The sequence below is a fragment of the Corythoichthys intestinalis genome, chromosome 7 (genome assembly GCF_030265065.1).
Source record: "Corythoichthys intestinalis isolate RoL2023-P3 chromosome 7, ASM3026506v1, whole genome shotgun sequence".
Lineage (NCBI taxonomy): Eukaryota > Metazoa > Chordata > Actinopteri > Syngnathiformes > Syngnathidae > Corythoichthys > Corythoichthys intestinalis.
The window spans coordinates 58194387-58210687 of NC_080401.1; the positions used below are offsets into that span (position 1 = coordinate 58194387).

The 16301-nt window shown below is 38.1% G+C and overlaps 1 protein-coding gene across 1 annotated transcript in view; it reads left to right on the forward strand.

Moving 5' to 3' along the window:
* The first annotated feature begins 6174 nt into the window (after positions 1-6174).
* The window catches only part of LOC130918476 (cadherin-2-like), a 115909-nt gene continuing 105782 nt past the window's right edge, over positions 6175-16301 (forward strand). Inside the window, exons 1-2 of the mRNA XM_057840198.1 lie at positions 6175-6333; positions 12449-12575. Coding sequence (XP_057696181.1) covers positions 6286-6333; positions 12449-12575 — 175 coding nt within the window. The 5' untranslated portion in view covers positions 6175-6285. The remainder of the gene's footprint in view (positions 6334-12448; positions 12576-16301) is intronic.

A 16301-nucleotide genomic window follows, 5' to 3' on the forward strand; every position in this document is an offset into this window, starting at 1 on the left:
GCCACATTGCAAAAAAAAAAAAAAAAAAAAAGCCACATGCCAAAATCCAATTCTCCACATACCCAAGAAAATGTCACATGGCATAAAAATGCCACATGCCAAAATCCATTTTGCTACATGGCAAAAAAATGCCCCATGGCAAAAAATGCCACATGCCAAAATCCATTTTGCCACATACAAAAAAAAACGCCACACTGCCCAAAAATTCCACATACAAAAATCAATTTTTCTAAATACCAAAAAAATGCCACATGCCAAAATCCATCTTGCCACATACCCAAGAAAATATCATATGGCAAAAAAATGCCACATGCCAAAATCCATTTTGCCACATACCAAAAAAATGCCACATACCAAAATCCATTTTGCCACATAACAAAAAAATGCCACATTGCAAAAAACATGCCACATGCCAAAATCCATTTTGCCACATACCCAAGAAAATGTCACATGGCAAAAAAAATGCCACATGCCAAAATCCATTTTGCTACATGGCAAAAAAAAAAATGCCACATGCCAAAATCCATCTTGCCACATACCCAAGAAAATATCACATGGCAAAAAAATGCCACATGCCAAAATCCATTTTGCCACATACCAAAAAAATGCCACATACCAAAATCCATTTTGCCACATAACAAAAAAATGCCACATTGCAAAAAACATGCCACATGCCAAAATCCATTTTGCCACATACCCAAGAAACTGTCACATGGCAAAAAAAATCCCACATGCCAAAATCAATTTTGCTACATGGCAAAAAAATGCCACATGCCAAAATCCATTTTGCCACATACCAAAAAAATGCCACATACCAAAATGCATTTTGCCACATACCAAAAAAAAAAATGCCACATTGCGAAAAAATGCCACATGCCAAAATCCATTTTGCCACATACCTAAGAAGATGTCACATGCCAAAATCCATCACAGTTCTGTTACCTTGTTTAAGTTTTAGCGAAGCTTAATCCGTGCTCCACATTGTTAGCTAACTTCTATTTATTACTGTTCTATGTTACCATTTCAAGTAGTACTGACGTTCTATAACGCTAGCTCTATTTTACTGTGCTTCCAGTCCCTCCCATTTGACACGGATTGGACGTCTATTTCCGTCAACAGGTGGATGTTATGGGGTTGTCTCACTTAACACGTCTCTTCAACTTCGCGTGGACATCGAGGACAGATTAATTGACGATAAAAACAGTTAATTCATTTGATCATCGGTTAGTCCATTCATCATGACAGCCCTAATCAGCACACTAAATGTCCATAACTAAGTTTTTAACGCTCCCGCGCACACACACAAAGTACACTCACACACAAACCTCGAACTACGCGAAAACCTTACACAAACACACACGCGGACGTCCTTTTCTCTGGAGTGTTCCAATTTGGTCTTTTGTTTTTGTCTAAATCCTCCGCCGGCGTTTCTGCGCGCCAAATCACAGCATCATCACCTTCATCTAGGCGGCCGTTGTCATTATCTTCTTTCTCCTCCTCTTCCTCTCATCACACTTTCAAAGCTGACTAGTCATTCACGGCCATTGGGTTAACGCTTAATTTGACAATATTCATATGTATTTTTTTATCCTTTTCATTTAAATGAACTTAATTTATCGATGGTAGCGTTGCACAGAATGAAAAAGCTAGTTTTTTTATTCTTATCCTCTTTTACAGTAATCTTATTCTCCTCATTTTTGGTACGCTATTCCTTTCATACACACATTTCATATTTAATCTTGGAAAGCGTATCATTCCTTTATCATGACATTCACATGATTCCAAATTCAATATAGTCAACAAACATCTCACATATTATAAATTCTTCACATTTCTCACCAAAACTTACAAAAATTTTCAACAGATATTTACCATTGTTAACCAAAAATTCGCAGTTTTTGACCAAAACCTTTTATTTTTCCAAAGCTTTGCATATTTTCATGAAAATGACATACATTTTGCTAAAATTTAAAAAAATTTCAACAAAACATCACAATCTTCACCAAATTCAACTAATTTTGACCAAAATGTCACAATTTTTCACCAACATTTCAAATTAATGCCAAAAAAATCACCATTGTTCTCAAAAAATTCAAGTTTTCACCAAAACGTCACAAATTTTCCTAAAAATTTCAAATTTTCACCAAACCATCACAATTTTCACCACAATTCAACTAATTTTGACCAAAACGTGACAATTTTTCACCAAAAATCCAATGTCTGTTTTTTGTTTTTACCAAAACCATGTCATTTTCTACCAAAACTTTACAAATTTTCACCAAAATATTAAAGTTTGACATAACATCACCATTTTTCACCAAAATTTCACAATTTTTTTAACCAAAATTTCTAATTTATGAAAAATCACTATTATTCTCCAAAATTAAACTATTTTTCATCAAAACTTCACATTACTTGACAATTTTTTTTACAAAAAAGTCATGATTTTTGACCAAAACCTCATCCTTCTTTTTAACCAACACCCCACATATTTTCACAAAAACGTCACAAATCTTAACCAAAATTTAAATTTTTTACCAATACATCACCATTGTTCACCAAATCTTAACTAATTTTCACCAAAACTTCACGATTTTTCACCAAAACCTGACCTTTTTTTTTTTTTTTTTTACCAGAAATTCACTATTTTTGACACAAACCTCATCTTTTTTCTAAACCAAAACTTGGTTTAAATATTTTCACCTAAATGTTACAATATTTCACCTAAATTTAAAATTTTCACCAAAAAAAATCACCATTGTCTTCTAAAATTTACCTAATTTTCACAAAAACAACAATTTTCACTATGACTTGACAACCCTTTTAACCTAAAATTCATGAATTTTGACCAAAACCTCATAGTATTTTTTAACCAACACTTCACATATTTTCACAAAAACGTCACAAATTTTCACCAAAATTTCAATCTTTCACCAAAACATCACCATTGTTCTCCAAATCGTAACTAAATGTCACCAAAACTTCATGATTTTTCACCAAAAGCTGACCATTTTTGACCAAAAATTCACAATTGTGCTTCGACCAAAACCTCATTAAAATAATACATTTGAAATGTTTATATTTTCTCCAAAATTATTTTTTTAATACCAGAATAATGGGAAAAAAAAGTTTATTCTTTTTATTTTTAGTTTAATATCTATTTAATTGTTTTGTAAATTTTCTTTTAAATTCAGGGTTTTCCACTTTTCCCTTGCATTTTTCAATTTAATTTTATGCAATACATATGTTTGTTTGTTCTCCCCCAGTCCAAATGGATTGGACGTACATCACCGTCAGTGGCAGTCATTACGTTAACACTTAATCTTACAATACTCACGTGCATATATTCTTTATCCTCTTCATTCTCAAAAGTAAAAACTGACTTTTAGGTTTAAAGTCAAAAACCATGCAAACCGACCTTTCACCCTCAACTATTTCAGCTATAATATTTTTTTGTTTGTTTGTTTGTTTCAAGTCGCCATGAAAACATCTCCTTCACCTCTTATGATCTTTCCAAACTTTTTCCATTTGGGTCCGCCTCTGCGCTTCAACTCAGCACTGAAGGCGTGTGTGCATTCTTATATAAAAGCATTGATTTGGATTCGTGCGTGCATTCATTGAACGTCTTCTTCAACAAAACATTAGTTTTCTGCAACGCTTTAGCTAAAGCGAGACAGAATTTATCGACGCAAAACGAGGTGTTTACAAATTTTTTTCTTCTTAGTAGAAATATGTGCGCATGTTCTACTTATTCACAGTTCACCACATACTAGCTGTTGGTCTACTGTTTATTAGTTCTATTTACGTTGTCATTTTTTTTTCTGTCGCAGTTCTATTTTACCGTACTACAAAGTGTTAGTGAAGTTCTAGCTATGCTAGTTCAATTTATATTGACAAATTCTATCTATACAAGTGGTAGCTAACTGTGCTCAAAAGTAATAGTTAAGTTTTATATGTGCTCAACATTGTTAGCTAACTTCTATTCATCAAGTCTTTTTCATTTTATTTAATATTATTTATCTTTTTTTGGGAATGTGCTCTGTGAGATTTGTTTTTCAAATGTAAAGTGCGTTATCAATAAAATGCATTATTATTATTATTAGAATTCTATGTTACCGTGTTTGAGTGTTAGCAAAGTTATATCTGTGATCAACGGTGTTTACTAAGTTCTATTTATCACTGTTCTATGTTAACGCGTTTAAGTGTTAGCAAGTGTTAGCTAAATCCTATTCATCAAAATCTTATGTTATTGTGTTTAAGTCGGAGCAAAGTTCTATCTGTTCTCAGTGGTGTTAAGTTCTATTTATCAATTTCTTACGTTACTGTCTTTAAGTGTTAGCAAGTGTTAGCTAAATACTATTTATCACAATTCTATGTTATTGTCTTTATGTGTTAGCCAAGTTCTGTGTTCAACGGTGTTAACCAAAATTCTATTGCCAATGGTGTTAACTAAGTTCTATTTGTCACAGTTCTATGTTACCGTGTTCAAGTTTTAGCAAAGTTCTATTAGTGCTCTACCATGTTAACCAACAATTTATCACTGTTCTAAGTCATTGTGTTTTAGCATTAGCACTCTATCAACATTGTTAGCTAAATTGAATTTATCACAGTTCAATGTTACCATGTTTAGGTTTTAGAAAAGTTATATTAATACTTCTTCTATTTTACTATGCTCCCAATGCTTCCCGCCCCTCACCTCACAATTAAAACGGATTGGACATCGATTGCCGTCAATATACATTTTTCCTCTTTTACTAATGACCACAATACATACTGATACTGTGCGAATGAGTTGAACTAATGATAACTTTTGAATAGATGTCCACTGAAGTGACTACTGTCCCTGAAAAGCTCAAATTCTTTGAGAGACACCGAGAATGAAAAGTGGTATTTTGGCATGTAGCATTTTTTTTTTTTTTTTGCCATCCAGCATTTTTTAGCCATGTGGCAAAATCATTTTATCCACACACCAAAAAAAAGCCACATACCAAAATCCATTTTTCCACATAGCAACAAAATGCCACATGCAAAAAAAAAAGCCTCATGCTAAAATAAATTTTGCCTCATGGCAAAAAAAAAAATTCCACATGCAAAATAAATTTTGCCACATGGCAAAGAATGCCACATGGCAAAGATTGCCCCAGGCCAAAATCAATTTTTCCACATACAAAAAATGCCACTTGGCAAAAAAAAAGCCACATGCCAAAATCCATTTTGCCACATACTAAAAATGCCACATGCCAAAAAAATACTTCATGCCAAACTACATTTTGCCTCATGGCAAAAAAAAAAAATGCCACGTACCAAAATACATTTTGCTACATACCAAAAGAAATGCCACATGCCAAAATACATTTTACCACATACAAAAAAAATGCCACATGGCAAAATACATTTTGCCACATAGCAAAAAAATGCCACATGCCAAAATCCATTTTGCCACATACCGAAAAAATGTGACGTGGCAAAAAAAATCCACATGTCAAAATCCATTTTGCCACATACCAAAAAAAATGCCACATGCCAAAATAAATTTTGCCACATTGCAAAAAAAAAAGCCACAATCCATTTTGCCACATACAAAAAAGGCTACATGGCAAAAAAAAAAAAGTCCATATACCAAATTCCATTTTGCTACATACAAAAAAAATACCACATGCCAAAAAACAATGCCACATGCCAAAATCCATTTTGCCACGTACCAAAAAATGCCTCATGACAAAAAAATGCAACATGCCAAAATCCTTTTTGCCATATATCAAATAAAATGCATCATGTCAAAATCCATTTTGCCACATACCAAAAGATTGCCACATGGTAAACAAAATGCCACATGCCAAAATCAATTTTCCCACATACCAAAAAAATGCCACATGCCAAAATTCATTTTGACACATACAAAAAATGCCACATGGCAAAAAAAAAAAAAAAGCTACATGCCAAATTCCATTTTGCTACATACAAAAAAAAAATGCCACATGGCAAAAATACATTTTTGCCACATACCCAGAAAATGTCACATGGCAAAAAAAATGCCCTGCTCTCTCGGCCCTGCTGAATTCCTTTGGGATGAAAAGGTAGGTACAGTAATTTTGATAGAACGTATGTCGGCCTGTAGGGGGCCTCAGAAATGCGCTTGACAGCGCAGAGGAGGAGGAGGAGATAGAAGAGGCAGTGGGCTCACTGGGGGTCTGGCTCGTCAGCTGAGCGCAGAGGCTCACAGTCGAGCAGAGACTAGGCGAGGCGAGGCGGGCGGCAGCAGGGACGCCGAGGAACCAGCTCGACATGCGGCCATTGTGGATATGCTGGACGCTCCTGGCAGGCCCGCTGCAGGTACGCGCGCGCGCGCTCATCATCGAACCCATCCGGACGAGGCACACAGATGCACTGATAAGAGCGCGCACACGCCAAACTGCTTTGAATACAGTACGATTTGGGATTAAGGCGTTTCGGCCGATCTGAGAGCAGCTCTTGACGGGGAGGTATTAGTACAGGAGACGTCTTGATTATTGACGTGGTGCTTGTTGCTGATCCGAGAGCAGTTGATGATGATGTTGATGTTACCATGGTGATTCTGTCATTTTTTTGGACATCCCTTGGTTTTTATGATATGCGGTGTGGCTGCCAGAGGCTCGGAGGAGTGTGTGTGTGTGTGTGTGGGGGGGGGGGGGGGGGGGGGGGTGACAACCACACACAAGCACATGCGCGCGCACACACGCACCCAATTCACTAACAATGGTTCCTATTCAAATCTGTATATACTTTCATCAGTTTACTAGCTTTCTCGGTTAGACTAGTCGTAATTAACAGATCTTTCTATCCCATAAATTGTTAAAGCTACAGTGTCAATTTTTAACTCGTTGACTGCCATTGGAGAATGAACGAATTTAAACTCATTTAAATTCACAGCAGAAGGATGATTTCAACATCTATGGTCATCAATGGCAACCAATGAGTTAAAATGTATAGGACTGCAGCTACTGATTATTTAAGTCATTGTTTTTCAACCGGTGTCCCGCGGCAGACTAGAGAGCTGTGAGTGATCGTCAGGTGTGCCGTGAGAAATTTTTCAATATCGCTTTTTATTTTTTTCTTTAATGTCGTCGAGCGGAATTCCAGTAGGAAGGAAGGAGTAGGTAGGAAGTTCTTGGTCGAGTGCAGATGAGCAAAGTATTGCTCGTGTCGCGTTCAAGAACTGCTTGGATTTCTAGCCGTCAGCCACCTTGCTATCTGCGACAATGTGGACCCCACCACATCTACTGTACATCATTCAGTTACTCGTCAAGTGTCGATATACACGAAAGTGTCGTTTCTCTTTTATCTTTATGTGAGGACCGTCAATCCTCCCCCTATGTTTTATTCCAACACATTGTCGAGGACAGCAAGGTGGCTGATGGCTAGAAATCCGAGCAGTTCTTGAACGCCACACGAGTAGCTATCCAACAGTGCCGTGGTGCCAAGCAAGCCTAAATGTCATCTTCAAACGAAACACCCATCGCTTCAAACAATGGATCCAATAACCAAAAATCACAAGGAAGTGACCTGTAAGTTCCCAAAATCAACAAGGAACTGAACAATTAACAATAAATATTCTAAAAATCAACAGAAAAAGACTCGCATGTATCCAAAAACCAAAAGGAAGTGACCCACAATTTCCCCCAAATCAACAGGAAGTACCCAATGTACAGGAAGTGACCCAGAAATGTCCTAAAACCAACAGAAAATAATCCAAAATGTACAGAAAGGGACCCTGGACTACCTCAAATGTATTGAAAATGTCCAAAACTCAACAGGAAATCTCCCGCAATTGCCCCAAAATCAACAGGAAGTAACATACGTACAAGACGTGACCCAGAAATGTCCTAAAATCAATGCAAAGTGAATTGATCCCTGGACTACTCCAAACATATTCGTAATGACAAAAAATCAACAGGAAGTGACCCGTGAGTACCTAAAATCAACAGGAACGGAAAATTTAACAGGAAGTGACCCGTAAATTTAATAAAATCAACAGGAAATGTTTCAAAATGACATCGGACTGACATCGAAAATAACCCCCCAAATTTTTTTTTTTTAAGTCACCAGTAGGGGTTCCAAAAGCGACAGCAAGTGACCCGAAATCAACAGGAAGTGACTGGCAATTGCCCCAAAGTGAACAGGAAGTGATTAATGTACAAGAAGTGACCCAGAAACAGAAAAGCCCTAATATCAACAGAAAATAATCCAAAATGTACAAGAAGTGACCAAATGAAATGACCAAAAATAAACAGGATGTGACCTGTAAATCTGCTAAAATCAACAGAAAATGTTTCAAAATAACCCTGGACTGCCCCAAATATATAGAAAAATAACCAAAAATCAACAGAACGTGAATAGTGTGTACCCCAAAACCAACAGCAAGTGGCGCGCAATTGCCCCAAAATCAACCGGAAGTAACCAATGAACAGGAAGTGACCCAGAAATGTCCTAAAATCAACAGAAAATAATCCAAATCGTACAAGAACTGACTACTGGACTACCCCAAATGTATGGAAAAGATCAACAGGAAGTGACACGTTAGTAGCCCAAATAAACAGGAACTGAACAATTAATAGTAAATATTCTAAAATCAACATAAAATGTTTCTAAATGACCCCGGACTGCCCCAAATGTATAAAAAAAAAAAAAAAAAAAAAATCAACAGAAAGTGACCACAGACTACCCCAAATGTGTTGAAAATGACCAAAAATCAATAGAAAGTGACCTGCAATTGCCCCATAATCAACAGGAGGTAACCAATGTACAAGACGCTAAAAAGAAATGTCCTAAAATCAACAGAGAATAATCCAAAAATAAACAGAAAGTGACCACGGACTACCCAAAACGTACTGAAAGGGACCCCGGACTACCCCAAATGTATATAACATGACCAAAAATCAACAGGAAGTGACCCGCAATTGCCCCAAAATCAACAGGAAATAGCCAATGTACAAGAAGCTAACCAGAAATGTCCTAAAATCAACAGAAAATAATCCGGAAATAAACAGAAAGTGACCACGGACTACCCCAAATGAATTGAAAATGACCCAAAATCAACAGGAAGTGACCTGCAATTGCCCCAAAATCAACAGGAAGTAACCAATGTACAGGAAGCTGACCAGAAATGTCCTAATGTCAACAGAAAATAGTACTAAATGTACATTAAGTGACCACGGACTACCCAGAATGTATTGAAAATGACCAAAAATCAACAGGAAGTGACCCGCAATTGCCCTAAAATCAACAGGAAGTAACAAATGTACAGGAAGTGACCCAGAAATGTCCTAAAATCAACAGAAAATAATCCTAAAATAAACAGAAAGTGACCACGGACTACCCAAAATCTATGTAAAATTAGTAAAAAATCAACAGGAAGTGACACAAAATTGCCCCAAAAGCAACAGGAAGTAACCAATGTACAGGAAGTTCAACCAGAAATGTACTAGAATCAACAGAAAATAATAAAAAATAAACAGAAATTGACCCCGGACTGCCCCAAATGTATTGAAAGTGACCAAAAATCAACAGGAAGTGACCCATAAGTACCCCAAATTAAAAAGAAAGTGACCCACTTTCATCCATTTCACTTAAACTGGGAAAACTGCCTCATCTTTCAGTGCCAATGACGACGCTGTACGTCCAATTCATTTCAAACTAGGCGGTCTGCAAGTAATCTGCTAGCCGTTAGCTTATCTTAGCGTAGCGGAGCTTGCGAAGCAGACGTGCTCACGGAACTTTTCATCCGAGCTGACTTCCCGCTGACATGTAATCCGGATATGCTAAATCCACGTTTTTGGGTTAAGTGGACGCAAATCAGCGCGCCGCCCCCTCCTCGCTAACCCATTAGCGCGTTAACAAGCTGCAACAGATGCCTGACATGCAACCTCGTCTGGGGTGGGGGTGCGGGGGTCCGTGTTGAAAACAACAGGAGACACGCTAATGATCAGCACAATCATTTGACCTGATTAATGGAGTGCGCTGCAATTATTCTTCCCTCGGGGAGGCTTTGCTTTCATTGGCTTGGCACAGCTGATTTTCTATGATGCAATGTCTTACACTTCCAGGCGTCCAACATGTTGTTTATCACTCAAGAAAAACACAAAAATACAAAATGGGAATGTAGAACACACTGGTTGGGGAATAAGGTTGCTAGGTGTGTGGTTGTTGCATTTCTGGTGTTGGGTAACTGGGTCTGTTGTTGATTATAAATTAATAGTTCATCTATTGGTTTGGTTGGTTGGTTGGTTGGTTGGTTGGTTGGTTGGTTGGTTGGTTGGTTGGTTGGTTGGTTGGTTGGTTGGTTGGTTGGTTGGTTGGTTGGTTGGTTGGTTGGTTGGTTGGTTGGTTGGTTGCTTGGTTGGTTGGTTGGTTGGTTGGTTGGTTGGTTGGTTGGTTGGTTGGTTGGTTGGTTGGTTGGTCAACTTTTAGTCAAAAAAATAATTTATTGGGTCAGGTGAGAGGTTCGTCAGTTTGTTTTTGTTGGTTTTTTGGTTACCTGTTGATCATAAATTCTTCGTTTATATGGTTGGTTGGTTGGTTGGTTGGTCAACTGTTAGTCAAAAAATACTTTATTGGGTTAGGTGAGTGGTTCGTTAGGTTGTTTTTGTTGTTTTTTTGGTAAACTGTTGATCATAAATTATTCATCTATACTGTTGGTTGGTTGGTTGGTTGGTTGGTTGGTTGGTTGGTTGGTTGGTTGGTTGGTTGGTTGGTTGGTTGCTTGCTTGCTTGCTTGCTTGCTTGGTTGCTTGCTTGCTTGCTTGCTTGGTTGGTTGGTTGCTTGGTCAACTTTTAGTCAAAAAAATAATTTATCGGGTCAGGTGAGAGGTTCGTCAGTTTGTTTTTGTTGGTTTTTTGGTTACCTGTTGATCATAAATTCTTCGTTTTTATGGTTGGTTGGTTGGTTGGTTGGTTGGTCAACTTTTAGTCAAAAAAATAATTTATCGGGTCAGGTGAGAGGTTCGTCAGTTTGTTTTTGTTGGTTTTTTGGTTACCTGTTGATCATAAATTCTTCGTTTTTATGGTTGGTTGGTTGGTTGGTTGGTTGGTCAACTTTTAGTCAAAAAAATAATTTATCGGGTCAGGTGAGAGGTTCATTAGTTTGTTTTTGTTGGTTTTTTGGTTACCTGTTGATCATAAATTCTTCGTTTATATGGTTGGTTGGTTGGTTGGTTGGTTGGTTGGTTGGTTGGTTGGTTGGTTGGTTGGTTGGTTGGTTGGTTGGTTGGTTGGTCAACTGTTAGTCAAAAAATACTTTATTGGGTTAGGTGAGTGGTTCATTAGTTGGGTTTTGGTTGATTATTTTTGGTATTTCTGGATCATAAATTAATTGTTGATTTATTGGGTTGATTGGTTGGTTGGTCGGTTGGTTGTTTGGTCAACTGTTAGTCAAAAAATAATTTATTGGGTTAGGTGAGTGGTTCGTTAGTTTGTTTTTGTTGTTTATTTGGTTAACTTAATCATAAATTATTCATTTATTCTGTTGGTTGGTTGGTTGGTTGGTTGGTTGGTTGGTTGGTTGGTTGGTTGGTTGGTTGGTTGGTTGGTTGGTTGGTTGGTTGGTTGGTTGGTTGGTTGGTTGGTTGGTTGGTTGGTTGGTTGGTTGGTCAGCTGTTTGTCAAAATGTAATTGGTAATTTATTGGGTTAGGTGAGTGGTTCATTAGTTGGGTTTTGGTTGATTATTTTTGGTATTTCTGGATCATAAATTAATTGTTGATTTATTGGGTTGATTGGTTGGTTGGTCCGTCGGTCGGTCGGTTGTTTTTTTAAGTTGCTCAAAAAAATTAATAATTTATGATTAACAATTGTTAATCATAAATTGTTGTTTTTTTTTGTTGTATTTGTTGTCTGGTCTTTAAGTTGGTTAATTAATAATTAATCAATTAATTAATTAATAATCATAAATAAATGTTTTTTTTTGGTTTTTTTTTTTTGGGTCAATTATAAATTGTTCTTATTTTTGCATCAGTTGTTTGGTCTTTCACTAGGTTAATTGTTCATCCTAAACAAATAGTCAATTTCATGGGTTAGTTTGGTAGTCATTTGGTTAGTGAATCATAAATTACTGTAACTGTTAATTCATTGGGTCAGTTGTTTGTTGTTTGATTGGTTCATTGCTTGGTTAAATGATAATCAACAATTCATTGGGTTAGTTGTTGTCTACTTGGGTAGTAGTTTATGTTTGTTGGCGGTATAACTGGATATTTTGTTAGTTTGTTAATTGTAATAAATTTGTTGTTTGGGTTGCATATTTAATTGCATTGTTAGCTCACTGGTTTGTTGGTTAGGTAGTTGGAGATGGCTGGTTAATTAGCTATTTGTCGGACGCCATTTTCAGGCCTTAGATAAACAACACAGAAAATACATAGTATAAGAAGTCAGTTGGTACTACAGCGGTTTGAAGACGTTTTTTTCTGTTGTTGCACGCAGGTGGCAGTCCTAGCTGGCGAGAAGGCGGGTGGGCCCTCTTCACCGCCGTGCACGAGGGGCTTCACGCAAGAGGAATACACAGCGGAGACGCGACAAGAGCCGGAAGAGGGACAGGCCGTCGTCAACGGTCAGTCTCGCAGACGCTCCTAATCCCCCGCTCTTGGTTGGGGGTTGTTTAAGAGTGCTATAATGGAGATTGAAGGGGGGCTTTTGCAAAGACACACTGGAGCGGGATTAGGCGCATCCGCTCTGCAGCCCACACACTCTTTGGATGCCTCCCATGTCCCATCAAACACGCAAATAGACACAACGCTATATACTAGGGGTGGGAACAAATGACTGGACGTCTATGGCGGTCAATGGCAACCAAGGACTTTCATTATTGGGGCATTTCAGGTCATTTGTTGTTCATTTTCAGTCACTTGATTTTGGGGCATTTATGGGTCACTTCCTGTTGATTTGGGGATTTTCCCGCAAATTTACAGGAAGCGATACAACAGTCGTTCATTTGTTGCCACCCCTCCCACTTCAAATGGATTGGATGTCTCTGTAGGTGAATTTGGGGGCATTTCAGGTCATTTCCTGTTGATTTTGGGGCATTTCTGTGTCACTTACTGATGATTTTGAGGCATTTCTGGGTCACTCCCTGTTGATTTTGGCTTACTGAACAGGAAGTGACCCAGGAATATTCCAACATAAATCGGAAAGGACCTGGGAATGTTTCAAAATCAACAGCTAGTGACCTGTTTCCAGGTCACTTACTTTCTCTTGGTCACTTACTTTTGTTTTTAGGACATTTCCGGATCCCTTCCTGTTAATTTTGGGTCTCTTTTGGTTGGTTTTGGGGGATTTACAGGTCACTTTTTGTACATTTGGGGCAGTCTGGGGTCACTTTCTGTATATTCTTGACCTTTTCTTGTTGATTTTAGAGCATTTACAGGTCATTTTCAGTTCATTTGTCACTTCCTGTTATTTTTGTGGGGGCATTTCGGGTTTTTTTGATCGGTTTTGTGGCATTTACGGATAACTTTCTGTACATTTTGGGCCATTTGCTGTTGATTTTAGGGCATTTACAGGTTCCTTTTCAGTTCATTGGTCACTTCCTGTTGATTTAGGGTCCCTTCTGATAAATTTGGGGCAGTATGGGGTCACTTCCTGTACATTCCTGACCACTTCAAGTTGATTTTGGGTCTCTTTTAATGGTTTCGGGGAATTTACGGGTCACTTCTAGTTTTTTGGGGTCACTTTCTATATATTCCTGACCATTTCCTGTTAATTGTAGGGCATTCCCAGGTTATTTTCTTATCTCCTGGTCACTTCCTGTTAAATATGGGTCACTTTTGATCCACTTGGGGTGGTCAAGGGTAACTTTTTGAATATTTTGAACCATTTCCTGTTGATTTCCAGGTCATTTTTTGTTCATTGTTCACTTCCTGTTGATTTTGGGTCACTTCAGGGAAATTTAGAACAGTCGGGGGTTACTTTCTGTACATTCCTGACCATTGCCTGTCTCGTTTTATTGGTTTTGGTGAATGAACAGGTCACTCCCTGTTAATATTGGGTCACTTTCATTACACACGGGGCGGTCATGGTTCACTTTCTGAATATTTTGGACCATTTGATGTTGATTTTAGGGCATTTCCAGGTCATTTTCTGGTCTCTTGGTCACTTCCTGTTGATTTTGGGTCTCTTTTTATTGGTTTAGGGGCATTTACAGGTCACTTTCTGTTAAATTTGGGTCACTTTTAATCCACTTGGGGTGGTCAAGGGTAACTTTTTGAATATTTTGAACCATTTCCTGTTGATTTTTGGGGCTCTTCCAGGTCATTTTTTGTTCATAGTTCACTTCCTGTTGACTTTGGGTCACTTCAGGGAAATTTGGGACATTTCTGTACATTCCTGACCATTTCCTGTCTGTTTTTATTGGTTTTGGTGAATTTACGGGTCACTCCCTGTTAATTTTGGGTCACTTTCGTTACACTTGGGGCGGTCATGGTTCACTTTCTGAATATTTTGGACCATTTGATGTTGATTTTAAGGCATTTCCAGGTCATTTTCAGTTCATTGGTCACTTCCTGTATATTTTGGGTAACTTCCAGTACATTTGGGGCTGTCCGGTTTCACTTCTTTAATATTTCAAACCATTTCCTGTTGATTTTAGGGGATTTCCAGGTCATTTTCTGGTCTCTTGGTCACTTCCTGTTGATTTTGGGTCTCTTTTTATTGGTTTAGGGGAATTTACAGGTCACTTGCTGTTAAATTTGGGTCATTTTTGATCCACTTGGGGTGGTCATGGGTAACTTTTTGAATATTTTGAACCATTTCCTGTTGATTTTTGGGGCTCTTCCAGGTCATTTTTTGTTCATAGTTCACTTCCTGTTGACTTTGGGTCACTTCAGGGAAATTTGGGACATTTCTGTACATTCCTGACCATTTCCTGTCTGTTTTTATTGGTTTTGGTGAATTTACGGGTCACTCCCTGTTAATTTTGGGTCACTTTCATTACTCTTGGGGTGGACATGTTTCACTTTCTGAATATTTTGGACCATTTGATGTTGATTTTAAGACATTTCCAGGTCATTTTCAGTTCATTGGTCACTTCCTGTTGATTTTGGGTAACTTCCAGTACATTTGGGGCTGTCCGGTTTCACTTCTTTAATATTTCAGACAATTTCCTGTTGATTTTAGGGCATTCCCAGGTCATTTTCTGGTCTGTTGGTCACTTCCTGTTGATTTTGGGTCTCTTTTTATTGGTTTAGTGGCCTTTACGGGTCACTTCCTGTTAAATTTGGGTCACTTTTGATCCACTTGGGGTGGTCATGGGTAACTTTTTGAATATTTTGAACCATTTCCTGTTGATTTTTGGGGCTCTTCCAGGTCATTTTTTGTTCATCATTCACTTCCTGTTGATTTTGGGTCACTTCAGAGAAATTTGGGACAGTCGGGGGTCACTTTCTGTACATTCCTGACCATTTCCTGTCTCTTTTTATTGATTTTGGTGAATTTACGGGTCACTCCCTGTTAATTTTGGGTCACTTTCATTACACACGGGGCGGTCATGGTTCACTTTCTGAATATTTTGGACCATTTGATGTTGATTTTAAGGCATTTCCAGGTCATTTTCAGTTCATTGGTCACTTCCTGTATATTTTGGGTAACTTCCAGTACATTTGGGGCTGTCCGGTTTCACTTCTTTAATATTTCAGACCATTTCCTGTTGATTTTAGGGCATTTTCAGGTCATTTTCTGTTCGGTAAGAGTTGACAGCAATGCTACTTGGTATTAGGTAGCTTACGAGATACTCGGTATCTACAGGAAGTGACCCGATATACCAACCATCACAGCAAAACTACTATCGCAAATCCTCCAGAATCACCCATGTTTTTTTTTTCCTTGTCACTGAGCATTCTTTCGCTAGCGCGACTTGTACTCAGGTGCGACTTATAGACTGAAAAATAAGGTCATTTCTGCAAAGTGATGTAACGGATTCCGCAAATTCCTGCACTTTGAACGGAATCTTGCACAATGATACCGAGCTGTACGAAAGGAGGCCAGAAATCTGAAAGTGGAGGTTGCCCTGCTCACAACTCGCTTGGCATCCATGTGTTTGTTTGTGTATACCGTCTCGCACACACACTCCTGCTTAATCACAGGCATGCCCATATTTGGCCTCAACTCAGCAACAGGATTTTTCTAAAAAAGTGCAGCTTACCGGCAGTGGCGGGAGCTTAAGTTGAAGATTGAAGGACTTAAATATTTACATTTTATTCTCAGCATAAAAGTGGAAGCGGTTTGTTTACGCTGGCAGAGATTACCTGAAATGTAAGAAAAACAAGTTTATACGGAGCGGAGG